General features: G+C 51.6%; 1 protein-coding gene across 9 annotated transcripts in view; it reads right to left on the bottom strand.

Moving 5' to 3' along the window:
* The window catches only part of TET3 (tet methylcytosine dioxygenase 3), a 159,467-nt gene that overhangs the window by 12,346 nt on the left and 129,157 nt on the right, over positions 1-17,964 (bottom strand). For 8 of the 9 annotated variants that reach the window (XM_042859282.2, XM_005286506.4, XM_042859283.2 and 5 more), the window contains 5 exons: positions 11,941-12,034; positions 5,555-5,763; positions 4,505-4,655; positions 3,608-3,697; positions 1,200-1,337 (listed from right to left, as the gene is read on the bottom strand). In XM_042859282.2, the coding sequence (XP_042715216.2) occupies positions 1,200-1,337; positions 3,608-3,697; positions 4,505-4,655; positions 5,555-5,763; positions 11,941-12,034 (682 nt within the window). The remainder of the gene's footprint in view (positions 1-1,199; positions 1,338-3,607; positions 3,698-4,504; positions 4,656-5,554; positions 5,764-11,940; positions 12,035-17,964) is intronic. The other variant, XM_065584393.1, reaches the window with a different exon arrangement.

Below are 17,964 nucleotides of genomic sequence, written 5' to 3'. Positions count from 1 at the left end.
CGGCAAATTAATACCAGTAATTAGCACTTGTCCTTTATCTAGCCCTGGCATTTTCACAGCACTGTACAGAGATTAACTCATGAATCACAAGGCTTTGATGTCCCTTCTGCGTTCTCAGGCAATTACAGAGAGAGATTTGAGTGAAAGCTGATATTTTGGCTTGCAATAACTGGGTACTGTACTCAGTGTGTGTGTTGGGGTGCGGGGTGGGGGGAAGGGTGTCATAATTAAGTATGTAGCCTCTCAGATCTTTCAGCTGTGGAACACAGAACCCTTGATAGGCAGAGATAATTCCTTCCTCAGAAAGGGAATTTCTAATTAAATGAAAACTCAAAGGCGCCGCTATTGAAATCAGACTCTCTGAAAAAAGTGGAGGGGATACAAATATTGTCTGTTAGCAGATGGCAGCACTTTGCATTGCTGCCTAGCCATGTCCGAGCTGTGCAGGAAAAGTGAGTAATCTTTACCTCCTCCCCCACTGCAAGGAGCAGCTGGCACACGCAGACCTGCTTCAGAACACACCCTGAGTTTGAGACGTGGGGCCAGACCCTCAGCTGATGCAAATCAACACAGCTCTGTGGACTTCAGTGGAGCTACACCGATTTCTACCGGCTAAAGATCTAGCCTGTGGCCCCTTGCTAGGTGAGCGAAAACAGCCTTATTCACAGCTGCTGGATCCCAAACCAGCCCAGGATCAGAGGGACGGATAGGGGCTCTCAGTCCACCTGCATCTCTCACTCACACACACAACCAGCCTAGCGTAACTGGCCTTCACTAACACTACCTGTCTTACACAGCGCTTTTCATCAGCGGCTCTCAAAGCACTTTACAAAGGAGGTCAGCCCCACCATCTCCATCGGCACAGAGCGGGGAAGTGACTTGCCCAGTGGCAGGGCTGGGACTAGAATCCAAGTCTCCTGAGTGCCAGGCTAGTGCTCATTTCACTAGGCCATGCTGCCTCCCTTGATTATTCCTTAGCAGCCCCACTGGAAATGTCTGAGTGCACCATGGAGACCGACTGAACCCCCACTTCAAGGCGGTCCTTGCAGAGCAGAGGTGGGATGGTAGGGAGGGGTGTTGTCACGCTGCATTCATCCTGCAGACCAGGCACCTTTCACCCAATGCCGAGATGACCTTGCAAGAGAAGGGTGCTCTCCCCTTTCTCTTTCCCTAAGCCGAGAATGAAAATGCCTCCTTACCACCGTGCATCCGTTGTAGAGGTTATGCTGATCCTTGTGAGCGTGCGCACAGAAGTCCATACACGCGGTCACCCCAGAGAACGGCCTTCCTTCTTTCAGACCGAGCCGGCAGTCTATTGCGATATCCTCGTTTGTAACCTAGCCCAAGGGAAATGAGACGGCTCCTGTTACTCTGCTGCCACATGGAAGCCTGCCCATACTGGAGGTACCCGTTACTGAGCAAAGCCACCTCAGTAACGGGCTGGAGTCAGGGGCCTGGGAAGAGACTTGTGACACTCCAGACAACTGCTGGAGCCTCCACTGGCACTAGCAACCCACAGGCTGAGAGCTGCTGATGTAGGCCTCAGTCCAGCAAAACACTTAGGGGCCCAATTCGCAGCTAGACTGAAGCCCTTTCACACTGGTCTGGCTGTACTCGAACAGGATTAGCTGTCATCTAAACCCATTTTGGGTACATCTACGCTGCACACTGAGCCTAGGCGCTGATTCAGGTTTGAGCCCAAGCCCTCCTTCCGTCCACACACAAATCAGCCTGATTCAGCCAGCAGGCGCTCAGGACCCTGCCAGGGAGGTGGGACAGAGCCCGAATCCTGCCAAGACTCGGATCCAAGCCCTGTTGTTCTGTGGTGTGGACGCAGCTTCAGCCACAGCCGTGAGTCAGAAGGGCTGCATGGCCCAGTATGGACAGGCTAGCACAGCTGTGCACGGCAAACCCAGGGTTACAATGCAGTGTGGATGCTCCAGCGCAGGCGTGGAAACGCCAAGTCCCCAAGCGGGTCCCACAGACCTGGGTTTTCAATGCAGTGTAGACAGACCCTGTAAGGCCAGAGCGATGTGAAGAAGCTTTAGTGTGAATGAGAATTAGACTGTAAGCATGTGTGCATTTTTAAGTAGGTAAATGCTTAAGGGCTTTGCTGGATCAGGGCCTTCTATTATCACAGAAAAGCCCATTGAGAGAAATGTGGGACCCTGGTACATCAGGTTTGTTGGGGCCCCACCTCTGCCGATTTCAATTTCTTTACACAGACATTACAACTGTTTTGGGGGCTCCCTGAGCTTAGGGCTCTGGTACAATTGTCCCCCCCATTCCCCGGCTGTCTACAGCCTTGATTACAGATCCAAATCTTTCTGGGGAGCGATGCACTGAATTTTATTTGAAATAAAACACACAAAGGGCTCAATTGTGACTGACTCCAGATCGGCTGTGCGAGGGGCGGTGGAGAGTAGGCAGGGATCACATGGCTGGCCGTGTCCCAGATGCCAGACTCTGATCTCAGTGCCACCAGCGTAAATCCAAAGCCAGAGGGGTGATCCTGCTCCTGTCTGGACATAAGCCCTGCCATAGGCATCTCTCCAGTCATCACCCCCGAGCAACAACCCTCCTCTTCTCTGCCTAAGAGCCTCAGCAGAGCCCAGGCTATATATGCTTCCCCAGCCTTGTTGTGGACACCCACCCTGGGGTGCGTTTTTCTCCAAGCTGCTGCCAAACGTCCTCCTTGGAAACAGAACCTGTGTCACTCGTGATCCGAGCATCCTGCTTCCTGGCTTCTGACACTAAAAACCCTCAGCCTGCGCCAGTCCTGATGGGGCTGGGTGGTGGTGTCACGGGGGCAGAGCGCAATCTAAGCGCACCCTGAAGGCATTTAAAGCGCGAACATCTGACCAGATGCTGTCACTTTATACTCAGGGGGTGGCCTTTGGCCTGCCAGGTGCTGAGCTCCTTGAGTGCCCACTGATTTCAACGGAGGAGGGGGATGCACAGCACCTTGCAGGACTGACCCTTTCTTCCACGCTGGCATAATAAAACCCCACCACCCAGGGTGCCCTTTTTGGCAGCCTAAGGACTGAATGGACGACGGAGACTGCTAGAGATGAGGGGGTCTCCCCCAGGGGAAGCCCACCCTGTGGAAAAACAGAGGCGTTTGGGGCTGTCAGCCTAGCACCTTCTGCCAGCACTAGAGTCCCTTCAGCTAATCAAGGAAAGAAGCAAATATCAAGCAGCCCTGAAGGCTTCACTCTGCTGGCACATCACCCACTCAGCATTACAGGGCTGTGTCTGTGCAATATGTCACCGGGATGCCCCTCTGGGCTGTATCTCCAGGGACATGCGCCCACATTTCCAACCACAACCTCCATGGGTTTGCATCAGGCAAAATTAGCTCTGCGCTGCTAGAGAATTGCTGGGGGAAATTCAAATGCCCAGTGCTGTGTCAGTCAATGACAGGACAGCTGCTTGACCCCAACCCCCCCTGCCCACATCTCCTAGAGTTAGCTCCAGCTGGGACTGTGGCCATCTCAGGGCAGTTGTGCTGGTGGGATCGTCATCCAAGCAGACACTGAGTAGCCCTAAACTAAGGGTCTGTAATGCTAATACCAGAGGGGGGAGGAAGAACAGTTTTCTTTGGTACCTGATTTTGATACGCCTGCGGCGCAAGCCTCCTATAAAGTGGAGCGACTTCAGTAGCCAAGTCCTGGAAGCTGTTTCTGAGCACTTCTTCCTGCAAAAGGGAATAAAGAGAGAGCGTTTATTCTCCAGCGTCTCATCCAGATCACGGTCTGGGTGGGGCAAGGTGCGTTTGCCTCAGCCCAAGGGGGAGATGGCTCGCGAGAGGAAAATTCACGTGTGAGCTACACAGGCCGCAGGCCTTTAGGCTGGAAGGGACCATTGTGCTCACCTAGTCTGGTCTCCTGCCTAGCCCAGGGCAGAGAATCTCACCCAGGGATTCCCAGCACTTGTGGCTGAGCTAGAACGTCCCTTACAGAAAGTGACACCCAACAGACTCCACGTGACGGGGAATCCACCATGTCTCTTGGGGTCTGTCCCACTGGCCCATTCCCTTCACTGTCAAAAATACACATCTATATTTAGTTTGAATTTTGCTGACTTCAGCTTCCAGCTACTGGATCTTGTTCTGCCTTTGCTTCCTAGATTAAAGAGACTCTCGAGCCTCAGATAACTTCTCCCTGCGTCAGTAACTATATGGCCTGGTTTGGGTCATCCCAACTGAGTGGCTGTGGAAGCTTTATACCACGTTGCATCACCCCGTACTCTGGAGATCCCCAGGGTGAACTCCTGGCTCATGGACGACAATGAGAATTTTGCCATTGACTTCACTGGGGCCAGGATTTCACCCTATGTGTTTAACAGAAAGGCTATTTCAGAAATGCTTTACTGGGACGATTTTTTGTACCCTTTCACCTGTAAAGACAGGATCTACTGATAAAGAGCTTCCCCTCCAGCACCTTTCCCCAGCACTACCTTCCCTGCTTGAGTTAACGGAGGCAGGCAGAGGGGGATCACTGACCTCTTTGGGATTGTCCCCCACCAGTCGGAACTTCCGGGGAGTTTTGCTTCGGGCGTACTTGCATCCATTGAAATACATGCTCCAGGAGCAGCCGAAGGAAAAAGAAGCACCGCAGGTGTTGGGGTCCTTGCCCTGACATGCACAGGTCCGGCTGCAAGAGACAAGCAAGGAGGAATTTCACTCACCGGAGATGCCAGCTCTGTTCCAGCCAACGGAGCGTCCAGTGGACGCTGCAGTGGGAATTCCGGGAGGCAGAACGCACTGACCCCAGTTGGAATCTGGCTCTGGGCGAGGCAGCGCCCGGGTGAGTCTTTACGACATGCAACAAACAACAATCTGTGACAGGGCGAGCCCAAGAGCTGGGCGCCCCTCATTAGTTTCCCTTTGCACAGGGGGCTGATGCAGCCGTTTCCTTGCAGGAGTTTGCAGCTCCTAAATTCCAGCCTCAGAAAGCTCGAAGTCAAACGTAGCCTATGTCTCCGCTGCGGCGGGCTGGTGGGATTCCCAGCGGATGTACACGAGCCAGCATGCTAAAAAGCTAGCCACCTGAGCACACACCTAGGATCTCGGCCGGGCTTGTACTCAGGTGGCTAGTCCAAGCCTCTCTCTTTTTAGCACACTAGCTCCATCAAAGCTCGCGCGTGCATGTCTACCTGAGCTAGGAATGATATCTCCCAGCTGCAGGGCAGACATCGCCTCAGCCGAAACAGATTTGGGCTCAAAACTCCCCTTGGTTTCCATCCAAAAATCCATGGACCCAGCATTACATTATGGAACCTATGCAGGGTTGTCGCTAGCACTGGGACTCTGGCAGAAAGAAAGCGCCATGAGACCTGTAATGTCCACAAGCCACCAGGGCTTCGGTTTGATGTGCTGCCCAGAAAGACGGCCCCTCCGGCCCCAGCGGTCCACCAACAGCAGCGCCGTGCTGACTCTGAACGTCACCTACCCCAAAGAGCCCCGGGAAGACCTCCCATGCAAACATGGACCAAGGCCCCTGTTTAGCAGGGGAAATCACAGCGCCCGGGCTGCGGCGCAAACGGAACTTACTCGTCATTCAGGCCGCATCTGCGGCTGGTGGGGTTTCCGTATTTAGTGAGCGTGTCAGTGAGCTCCTGGTACAGCGTGTCACCCAGGGTGCGAGGGATGCCCTCCCAGGCCAGGATTAAAATGATGATGACAGCATTCTGGCAGTGGTGACCGGCTCGGTGCCGCACCAAACACAGCAGCTTCTCCTCTTGGTTGTGCCTCCTGATCACCTGGAAAGCAGCCGTGCACAGTTAGTGGCGAAAGGCAAGGGTGGAGACAGGAAGCTCTGTCCCCAGAAAATATCTGGAGCCATCCGCCCTCAGATGCATGTTTTCCTTCTCGCTTTCGCCAGGAATGGCTGTGAGGAGCTTGCAGGCCCTTCTAATCGGGGACCGGCAATGGGATATTCAACCCCTAGATCTGCTCGGTAGTGACCAATAGTCACTACTATTATTATGAACAGCTGTGCTACTCATGCCTGGAGATCCCACCAAGAGCAGGTCGCATCGCGCTAGGTGCTGTACAGACATCTAGTAAGAGACAGTCCCAGCTCCAAACAGCTTACAGTCTAAACAGACAAGACACAGGGTGGGAAGAGAAAGAAAAGCACAGGGAGGTGCAGTGACTAGCAATGGGCAATGCTGGGAATAGAACCTGTCCTACTGGGGCATGCTGCATCTCAGTGGTCAGACGTCTAGGCAAAATAAATTGGCAATCTCAGGACTAAATGTGCCATGCAACCTGAACCCCCCTCCCTCATGAGTCCCTTCAGTGCTGAGACACACCAAGGGGACTGTCACACGGTGGAGGTTGTACAGACACTGCTTGTGCTAGTAACACTTGGTGGGTAAATGGAACTAGATTCTCTGGGATTCTCAATCCAGCCCCTTCCACCAGAACATTATCCACTGGAAGGGAGAGATTTTCAAGCGCCCTGTGGGATTCAGGAGCACAAGTCCCACCACTGTTCTCCTAAATTCCTTACACATTTTTAAAATATTGCCCTATAAGCAGGTGCCCAGGGATTCTCAAAAGTCAACCTGGCCACCCACTTTAAAGGGGCCTGGTTTTCAGAGTGGGAGGTGTTCAACACTTTCTGAAAGTCACAGCCCGTTATGATGTCTCGAACCCATGAGTCACTTTTGGAAGCCCTGCATAGATCTCCGGAAATATTAAGGGGCCAGATCTTGAGGACTTTAGTTTTCACTCAGATTTTGGGCTGGGCAGGAAATGGTTTTCCCAACCCATGAGATGTTTCAACATTGCAAAATTTATTCCTGCCTCAAATCCAGAGAAAAATCAAAATGTCAAAAAAATTCTGCAAACCGAAAATCTGAAAAAAAAAAATGGTTTTGAGTCAATGGAAATGTTTGGTTTCCATTTCACCCTTTTTCCCTTAAAAAAACAACAACCTTTTTAGTGTAAATTTACTTGGAAATGAAAAGTCATTTAGGCTTGAAAAACTTAAATTTTCTGGTTTGACAACTTTGAAACTATTTTTTTAAACCACCAATTTTTCGCCCTGGGTGTTTCATTGAACCCAATGCTTAGAGGCCTGCAAATCTGCAGCTATCCACTTTATCCCCGTGGATATCTGCGGACCATGTTTGCGGATGGATGCGGATCCAAATTTTATATCTGGACCCCTGCAAATCTGCAGATATCCATGGACCATGTTGGCAGATTGGAGATGGATCCAAATTTTGTATCCGTGCAGGGCTCTACCAATACAAACAGTTCAGGTTTCAGCAAATTGGCTTTTTTTTGGTGAAAAACATTTTGTGGAAGAAATCCCAAGCAGCTCTACTCAGGCCACTACCTGGGCAAAGCTCCCACTGAGGAATTAATGGACTAACGGCTTCAGGATTTGGCCCCATACGCATGAGAAAAGTGTGTGTACATCCCTATTAATCAAATCCTGGAATCCCTTATTTGGGCAAAATCCCCACTGATTTCAATGAGTGCCACTGGAATCGCAGTGTCATGATTTGGCCAATCACAGCAGCTTCATACCAGATCTGTGAGCTAAAGCACTGGAGCCAGGCAGACATTCTAACATCAGCGTGGGTTGAAATGATCTCTCAGACGCCTGGGTCATGTGCCTATCACCTACCCCCACTCAGTGTGGTGCGGTGTCCTTCTCTAGTGGTGGCTGGGCCACATACAGAGGTTGCTGAGCCTGCTACACTATCAGCCAACAGATGTGGGTCATTTAGCTCAGACCCTAAAAGCACATGGTCCCAGGTTTGATGCCGATGGCCCTCCCTGGGGCTTGGGAATTAGACGCAGACTTTGCAAACTTTTCCCATGGCTACTAACACAGGTTTCATCTGCACCGATGCAAGCAGCCTTGATAACCCTAGCGTAGACAGGCCCCCAGCCTTTTGAGCCTTCAGAGTGAAATCTGGCCACAATGAAGTCGACGGCAAAGCTCCCACTGACCCCTGTGAGCCAGGATTTCACCCCATGTCTATGAGACCTGCTCTGAGCAGGGCGTTTACAGCTGCAGAGCTGAGCGGGGGTTTGCAACAGTGGGAAATTCTGCAAAATTTCCCTAACGTAGACAAGGTTCGACTGACCTACTCAGCCACGGTCTTTCACTTCCATATTGGCTAGTCCATTACACACGCTGCTACTCACATCCTGGCGCTCACTCGTTCATTCGCCTCCCGCTGCTGAGACACTGGGGAATTCCTCACACTGGCTGCTTTTCACACCCACCCGGCTGCTTCTCTAAACCACATCCCCCAGCGTCGCCACGAGCCACCAGGACTCCTGCACGTCTGACCTCCAAAGGCAACATCTACACCCTGCTGGGGGAACCGTCCAGCGCCGACTTAGATTACTTCCTACTGGTACACCGACACTGCTTCTTGGAGCAGCTAGGTTCTCCATGCAGATCTCTCAGCCAAGTACTGGCCCTGTTTAGCATGGGGGATCTGAGAGCATCACGGGAAAGGAAACACACTTGCCATTCAGCCTGTATCTGCATCTGGGGGGGGTTTCCATGTTTTATGAAAGCATCAGTGACGCCTCCCCCTCTCCCTCCAATGTCTGGGGATGTTTGAATCCATGTCATCTCAACCACACACACGCACACAAACACTCCGATGTTTCTGCACAGAAATACAAGAACCTCAGGATAGAAATTACCTTTTTCTGTCCCCTAGCACTGGCAAAAAATGGGTTTAAAAACGCATCTGACGTGCTCTAAAAGAAATCAACAAGCCGGCCACCAGGACTGGGTAACGTTCAAACTTGACTTCCTTTTCCCACCCCAGAAGAACATTAATTCCCACCCTGACATCAGGATGCAGATGCCCCCTGATAGATGCACAGCACCCCCACTCTGACATCGGGGTGCAGATGCCCCCTCACAGCTGGACAGCACCCCCACCCTGACATTGGGGTACATCCCTCTGACTGTGATAGAACTGCACCTTCCCTGCTTTAAAACACAATGGAAAGGGTTTCTGTCAGCCAGCAGCACTGCTCCAGCTCCCCTCCCTCTGTGAACCAGCAACAGAGTTGGCTCTAGCCTGGCCTGTAACGTAGGAGTCAGACTTTGTCCCTCGATCTCAAGTCCTTCATGTTTCCCCACAACGGCCAGCAGCACAGAGCAATGCTGAGAAACATAACTAGGCTGGCAGCTGGCTTCCACCCCCCAGGGCACTGCGCTGTTTGGTCCCTGTTGGGCCAGCGTTATCTCCTCCCATATGCTCCCCGGTGGCCACTCTTATCAGCCGCTCTCGAGCATCTCTGCCCAGCTCGGAGACAAACCCGGTCCCGGTGATCACACTCAGCCCTTCCAGCAACGCGACCTTCACTGGACACCTGTTCTCAGCTCAATCCCTCCTGATGCAGTGCGAGAGACAATCCCATGGTGGGCTCTTAGCAGGTCCTAGGCAGCTCGACTTCCTGGTAACCCAGAGATACCAGCTCCAAGCTTGAGCCATTAGAAACTTGATGAGCCGATTCTGGGCTCTCCAGTTGCTTTCGAGGGGGTTGCGCCTGATTTATGCTCATGTCATTGAGAAAAGAATCCAGAATTCCTCTACATATGAGGCAGATTCTGATCTCAGTTACAGCGATGTAACTCCATTGCCTTCAGCAAATTTACACCAGTGTCAATGAGATCTGAATCTGGCCCAGTGTTCTTTAAAATAACACACAATTAAAATGATTTCCATAACTTCTGCCACAGTCTGGGTCTTTTCTGCTCCCTCCTTCTACACATCGGGTCCCTCCCCCACTTCTGCACTCCCCTGGTCTTTCTTCAGTCCCCAGGGCTGAGCAGTGTTTAGGATTGAAATGCCCAAGACCCTGTTAAATGCAGCGGGAATCCCCAGAGAAGTCTGGGCCAGGTGGTGAATTCCACAGTCCAGGTTCACCTCCAGCTACAGGTCTCCTAGGGTGACCAGATAGCAAATGTGAAAAATTGGGACAGGGGGTAATAGGAGCCTATCTGAGAAAAAGACCCAAAAATCGGGACTGTCCCTATAAAATTGGGACATCTGGTCACCCTAAGGTCTCCATGTGCGATATTCAGTACAACACGGCACATGGACATTAACCAAATACAAGTTGGTGGTTTGGAACATACTGGTCAGGTTCTCCTCTCAGCTGACAGGGTTAAAGTCAATTCATTCATTTGATCCCCTCTCTGAAACCAACTGAGGGCAGGGCTACACAGCCAGAGAAGTGCACACGCTCCCCTACCTGAATCCAGCTAACGAAGGTAACTGCAGCAGTGTAAACAGGACAGCATGAACTTCAGAGCGTGCCAGCTTCTCTAGTCCAGACTGTGCTGTTTACACTACTGTTGAGACCCAAGCTAGCTGCATTCACGCTAGCCCAGGTAGGGTATCCCACCATGCGCAGCTTTTCCTGGGTTGCTACATTGTAAAATTGGCCCACTGGACTTTACGGTACCAGCCTTCCTCGCCCTGAGCACCCCAGGATCTGCTGCGGGAGCAGCCACCACTCAGCAGGACAGAACTAGGTCCCTCCACCACGGCTCAGTATCACCCAGCTAAAAACGTTGAGCACCAAAAACAGAGACCAAAAAAGGAAAGACAGGACTCGTCGCTCTCATGGAACAAAGAACTCTCCCCAGCCAAGTCCTCCTGCTGCTCAGAGCCTCTGTTAGCCTGCTGATGGCCCATCTGAGAGTGGAACAGTTCACTGACTAGCGAGACCAGGTGCTGGGGGTAGGGTTGGTTCCCCTCACCTCCCCATTTAGAGTTTTTACCATTTCAAAGTGGCCGCTGGAAAGCGCAGAAGGTCCAATCTGTAGCCAGCTGGCTGCCATGCTCCTTGCAGAGAGAGGGACCAGGTAGGGAAAGGAATGGGATAGTGATTAAAGGGAGAAATGGGGAGAGGAGAGACAGGGAGGGTCAGTGTAAAGAGAGGAAAGAGAAGAGATGCCCACATACCATGGTGATGAGCAGGGCACGAATAACTAGATAATCTATGGCAGATTAGATTATTACTTGTATCAGTCTCACCTGGAGGCTCCACCTAACCTGTACATATACATAGTGCGAGACAGTCGCTACGGCAAAGGATTTACAAGCTAAACAGACAAGACACACAAAAGGAGCATTGTCATCCCCACGTTAAAGACAGGGCCTGGAGGCACAGAGAGATAAGTGACTTTCATAGATTTTAAGGCCAGAATGGAACAATTTGCCCATCTAGTCTGACCTTCTCCATAACACCGGCCACAGGATTTCATCCAGCAGTTCTTGAATCAAGACTATTATTTGTGGTCTAAATGGAGGGTAGTTTTCCAAAAGACTTGCCCCAGGTCTCATAGCGAAGAAATTGAGCCTAGATTGGTTGAGTGCCAGTCCAGCGTTTTAATCATCCTCTTCCCCATAATTAGATTACGAAAGCAGATCAAACAGATTAGAGTAGATCCGACAGACTAGCTCAAATTAGAGAGCTGTTTTAGATCAAACAGATTAGATTGCACAGATTAGATGCAGATCAGATTAGCGCAAACAGCTTAGATCACCTCAGATAGATTAGATCCAATCGATTAGATTAGCTGGCTAGATTAAGCAATGAAATAAAATTAGATGGATTTGAGTTAAGAAAAGAGAGAGCTCTCTAACATTTCTGAACACAAGACCAATGAAAATATCTCACCTGGTGATGGAATGTGTGCATGTTCTATTCTCTGCATCTAGCCCTCCATCTATTCATTCTATGCCCATCCCTACAGCCTCCGAGCACCTGTACCATTACTGTAGATACCCCATTCTCTGATCACCCCATCTCCCCAAAGCGCAAGGTGACTTTGAGATCACACTCAGATGACAGAAGAATTGGGAAATCATTCTTGGTCTGAGTAAGTCATATTAAAAAAAATCTGAAAGCCCACCAAGCTGGCTGGCACTTACCCACTTCGCTATCGGGCAGCCCCGGGAGCTTTTGCCTTCCTTCCCTGTATAGATGACCTTTTCGATTCTGATGGCTTTCCCCTTCTCGCCATACCTGGTGGAAAAAGGCATCAAATGAGTGTAGGCAAGAGCAAGGACATGCAATGAAAGAATCAGCGCCCGCTGAGCTGCCAGAATGGATGTGATTTAAAAAACAGACTGTCCCTAAAGGAAATGAGAGAGAAGAACAGTAATTCCTAGCTCCTATATAGAGCTTTTTCAGTCATAGCTCTCAAAGTGTTTTGCAAAGGAGGTCAGTATCATCGTTGCCTTTTTACAGATGGGGAAACTGAGGCACAGAGGTGGGGAAAGTGTCTTGCTGGAGTTTACCCAGCAGGCCAGTGGCAGAGTCAGGAATCAAACCCAGGTCTCCTGAATCCCAAGCCCACTGCATCATGAACGCTTCTTTTCACTCGCACGGCCATTTGTGTTTCACACTTTCCTTCTCGCTTCCCTGTGCGGAAACCAGCCCTGCCCACACTGCGGTTCACATGGTGTGACATTCCCCCCCTCATGCAAGGTGCTCGCACAGAGGTCTGTGCACCATCTTCACCCTCCAAACAGTGGGAACCAGCTGGTGCAGGGGTCTGATACTAACCCCTGAATTTCACCCGATTCCACAAATGTGACAGCACAGCAGCCCCGCTATGAGCTACGATTCAGCTCTTCCATGCTGGCCATGCCAATGGGTGTGGGTGGATTTCCCTCAGACTTCTCAGGTGAGGAGGAGAGGGGATAGCTAGCCAGACTCCAAGAGCGGAATATCGCAGACCTCACGGCTATGTTAATTCCTGGGAGACTTGCTTATGCCAAAGGTATGTGAGGATGTTCTCCCCTCCCACACCCTGTATCCTTGTTTTCTTCTCCCCAGGCCTCTAACCCCGTCGGATGGCGTGACTCACCCCACGCATCCCTTCTGCTGTGCATCCAAGTGCCTTCCCCACTACAGCCCGTGCTGGGTCCCAATCGCCTCTCCCTAGCCATCCAGCTGGAAGTCAACCGAGGTCTCGTCTGCATTGGGATTTTGAGATAGAGCTGCAGCTGTGCAAATCGCGTCTGCACTTGTGCAAATCGTGTCTGCACTAGGGATCTGCAGCTGGGCAGCAAGACTAAGGCCTAAGGACACCTGAAATTCTGCCTAGCATTCACTCCCTCCCCTCCAACGCATACGTTAGTTTGGTAACAGAATCCTTTATCCCAGCAGAGCTGCGTCCCGCCCCTCTCATTCTCGGGAGCTACGCTTCCGGAATGTCTACACTCAGATCTCGGGGGAGGCTGGGAATCGCACGCCTCCCTCCAAGCGTGGACGTACCCTGAGACACACTGAGCACCTGGGGTATCTCAAGGAGTGGGTCCACTTTATCACAGCCAAGGAAAGGAAGTAATTTTGAGTCCCCCCACAACTCCTGCCCTTACACTCCTCTTGCAGGATCAGGCCCTAATTTCTGATCCTGCCTTCACATAGGTCCTACACCAGTGTTATCCCATTGGCCGCCAATCAGTGCGACTGAGCGCGGAATCACACCCAGCGAGTTCAACAGCGTTCCTTCCGATGTACACCAGGGGAGAGCCCCTTTGTCTCCCCACTCCTTCCCCTCTGGCAAGCAGACCAGAGTGCTCTGTCAGACACTCTCAGCCAACTGATCGCGGCAACCTGGGGTTTTCGCCGGAGCTAATCAGCACAGATTAATCTTCCCACTCGCCTCCTTCCTGGAAGCACTAATTAGCAACGCCAGCTCCCCCCTCCGCCCCCCGAAGCCAGCACTATCCATCACCCCCGGGGGAAGAGAGCCGGCCCACACGGCCCTGCCGAGTTTTGCTAGCAAGACACTTTTAAACAAGGATTCCCATGCCCCGGCTGATGTTCATGGGTGAACGCACCCACACAGCCATTGTGGCTGGGCCGCTTCACGCCGGCAGGACTGCCAGGCGCTTCAGAGACTTTGCAGATGTTGGGAACCGGCGGTAGGAGGGGAGCGGGACGGGGACACAAAAAGACAGGCTGGGTGCATTCTGATGCAAAAACCAGAGCCGAAGCGACTGCACTTTGGTCACACTTTACGTGGAGGGGATGGGGACATTTGTAAACAGTGAATACGGGGTTAAATTGTGTCCGATGGGGGTTTTAATACATGGGCGATCAATTGCAAAATTGTGGGACTATTTGCAAACCATCGCTCTAATTACTCCACCTGTATGCTAGACCCTTTCCCCTTAATCCTTTATCTGCCTTATCTCTTTAGATTGTAGGGTCTGTCTCTTATTATGTCTATGTGCAGCACCTAACACAACTGGGCCCCATTCTTGGTCGGTCTCTAGGCACTACAATAATGACATAAAATAGGTCAATAGATTGCTTTACAACCATAGCTTAGAACTATCAATAATACCTTCCGCTGATGTGCGCATAACAGTCTGCAACACACAGTGCTCCTGGGGAAGATTTTCAAATGGACAAATGGCAGTCCGGTGCCTAGATCCCACTGCACGTCATTAGCCTGTGGAACTCATTGCCATTAGAAGTCACTGAGGCCCAGCACTGAGCAAGAGTCAAAAAGGAATTGGGCGTTTATATGAATATTCAGAGTTATCATATTAATGCCAGCAAAAGTGTTGGAAGGGATATGAACCTTTATGCTTCAAGGCTTGAGCCAATCTAACTGTTCGGGGTCAGGATGAGACCAATTGTGAAGGGCGGATGATCCCATACCTGCTACTGCAGGGTTCTCACATCTTCTGAAGCATATGGTGCTGGCCACCATCTGAGACAGGACACTGGGATGGACTGAATTCGGGTCAGACGCAGCCTGGCAGTTCCTATGAATTCTCAGGCAATGCCAGCCAACTCCACTGAGAAGGGCTTTGCAGCTCCCACTGTAGACAAATGGGATTTCAGCTCAACGTAAAATTGCTACTCATCTAGATGAGATATTGCCGCGAAGTGGGCAGCGGGTATGCACACCACTGCCCTCTATGGGAAAGAATCAAAACTGCTTATCTGCATGGCTTAGACCCCATACTGCTTTAGACCAAGCAGCAGCGGTTCATCTTCTGGAACAGGAGGACCTGAGTTTTGTCCCTGTCGCATAGCAACAGCTGTGAAATCCTAGACACCCAAGTTTACAAGGACACTTCGCGCACAAAGCTCCATCTCATGCATGAGCATAACTGGAAAGCCAGAGCAAACTGCAGCACGTCTGCGCTGCACAGAAGCATATTATGATTTATAGTGTGGTGGTTGCCCCTAGAAGCCCCAGCCATGGCCCAGGCCCTCATTGTGCCAGGCGCTGTACAGACACAGAACAAAAGGACAGCCCCTGCCCCCAAAGAGCTGACAACCTGCCCTGCTCTTCATCTCATGATCTCAGAGTGTTGTATCAATGCCCCCTCCTGCCTGGAAAGCACTGCCCTCCCCGTGACAGTCTGCGGGCACTTCCACTAAGAGCCAACAAATAAGCTAATCTAATGGCAGGCCATTCCCTTGTTGCTGATTGACTCACCTAGCTATTCCGTTCTCAGCTGAAAGCCTCCAGAAGCGAACGGCACCAGCAAGAGAAGATGGAGCCGAAACACAGACGACATCTCATCGGCCCTGCAGAATTCTCCACTGCTCGGCACCCAAGCTCAGATGTTCCTGATCTACAGGGTGGATGGGAACTTCCTGGACTGGATTTCACTTCCCTCACCCACAAGGAACATGGATAGCGACGGGGAAGATTTGAGCAGCAGTGGCTAGTGCGTACGTCTCATTAACCTGCTCTACACCCATCCATTTACCTCTGACCGACCGGAGAGAGAAGCGATCCAGATAACACACTTCAAAAGGGACTAGGGGGACCATAAAGGCAAGTCTCAGCATCCCACTTTCCTAATAACTACCTGCTTCACCACCGCAAAGCGAATCCAGAGCTCGCCCTGGCATGTGGGGAATGGTGGCCAGGAGACTGATGAGAAAACTGAAGCTGCTGTTGTAGGAACTGCAGGTGAGACTAAGCAGGAGAACACATCATCACCACCACTTGTGGTAGGTCACTATCCAGGGCTTTAAACACAGGTGAGCACCCATGGGCTGGCAGCTCCTGGCCTGTGCAGTCACCCTCTCTGGCAGCCAGCTGAGAACGGGAGGCAATTTCCAGCATGAGCTTTCCATCCCCTTGACCCCCATCGACGCTCATGACTGTAACGGCCGGGGCGCAGGCAGTGATGTCCGCTGGGCCGGGGTCAAAGGCAGGAATCGGGACTAAAATGGGGTGAAGGATGAGGTCAGTAGCAGTAGCAAGCCAGAGCCTGCTTTGTTGCTCAGACGGCTCCCTAGGGCAGCTTCCTGCTTTAAATAATTGGTGCTGACCAATCAGGCGGCTGCAGGGTTCTGTCTCTCTAGCTTCTTTGGGCAGTACTTCCTGCAGTGCCTACCCCACCAGTAATCGTTGGCTGCTGTTTCACCTGGCTCCCCAGTGGTGAGGTGGAGGCATCGGTCACCTAGGACCCTGCAACCCTGGGTCCTAGACCTGCCTTACAATGACCTGCCTGCTCCAGCGATGGAAACCGGGGCATATGACAGCCCAAAACATGCTGCTGCACATCTTGGGAGGGATCTTCTGAAGCGCTCAGCGTTGTTCCCGCTGAAGTCAATGGGAGCTTTATTGTTGATTTCAGCGGAAGCAGAGTGAGGACCAACGCTGGGTGCTTTGGAGAAAACCTGTCCACTCCCGTCCTTGAATTAAATCCAGCCCATTTAGTGAAGGGAGCTTAGACACCCTTATGCACACTGGGATTCCTGGTGGGAGTTTTTCAAGGAATAGCTCCACCAAAGCTCTATGGTGCCCAATGGACAAGCTTGTGCTCAGCTGAACTGGCGAATAGCCACTGGTGCCAGTGCAGTGCTTCCAGATCTACCCCGACCGAGTGCACAGCCTGGCTCGGCACGTGCAGTTCTGATGCTGAAGTCATTCCCAAGCTGCAAATGCAGTATCCTCTCACCTAGAAGCACAGACAGGTGTAATAACACAATAAAACTCCACATTATTGCTGTGAAAAGACTATCTGCTGAAACGGTGCGGGTGAATTTCTATTGCCCTGAGCTGCAAAGCTTCCAGAATCCACAGGGGGTGCTCACTGCACAGGCTGATGGGCAGGAAATTTAATTCCCACAAGCCCAGACTGAGAACATGAAACAACAAAACCTGTTGATTTCACTTTTTAAAATCATTTGCACTTGCATCCCCCCCTTCTATTCAAGGACCTCAATTCACTTCACAAAGATTACCTAACTTCAGCCTCACAACCCCCTCTGGAAGGCGGGCAAGATGGGGAAACTGAGGCACAGAGCGATTTAATACGTGGCTTGCTTGAAGATGACACAGTTGGTGGCAGAGGCAAGACTCCAAGCCAATGAGGATTTATGCCTCATTAGGGGCCCGATCCTGCCAAGCACTACTGACTTGCATGGGAGTTGAGGTCAGTCAACACCTCTCAGGGGTGTTCGGTACCTTTCTGGACCAGGACCAGTCAACGTCTGTTGGCTCTGAGGGCATTCATGTGGTGTCAGTAATTACCCCCTGCCCCGGAGGGGGTTGTGGGTTCCTTTCAATGGCTCGCCTGTTCCCCCGTGACTCACCATGCCTCCAGGGTCGGTGACGTAATGCCATCAACCCTGGTGACGCTGTATTTCTAGCTGACTCAGCGCCATGACTCAATCCCTGGGGTGTAACCCAGTTAATCTGGGTCCCACCTGCCTGCGTGGTACTTTGCCGCTCCCCACCCCCCCCAGCAGGCATATTCCTGCGCGCTGCACAATGGAGAACAAGCAGATCTGACACCAGCCCATTCATCACATAGGGGAAAGGCCTGGAGCAGGATTCTGGGCTTTGCCACAGCCAGGCTGAGATGGGCCCTGTTTGTTTAGGCTGGGGGGAGGGGGGTATTTTGGCCCCTAGAATAGTCCAGAATCCAGGGGAAGCACAGCTGGTGCAAAGCCCATTCCCT

The sequence above is a fragment of the Chrysemys picta genome, chromosome 2, assembly GCF_011386835.1.
Source record: "Chrysemys picta bellii isolate R12L10 chromosome 2, ASM1138683v2, whole genome shotgun sequence".
Classification (NCBI taxonomy): Eukaryota; Metazoa; Chordata; order Testudines; family Emydidae; genus Chrysemys; species Chrysemys picta.
The sequence above is the reverse complement of the archived record's forward strand: the minus strand, read 5'-3'. Positions and strand labels throughout refer to the sequence as shown.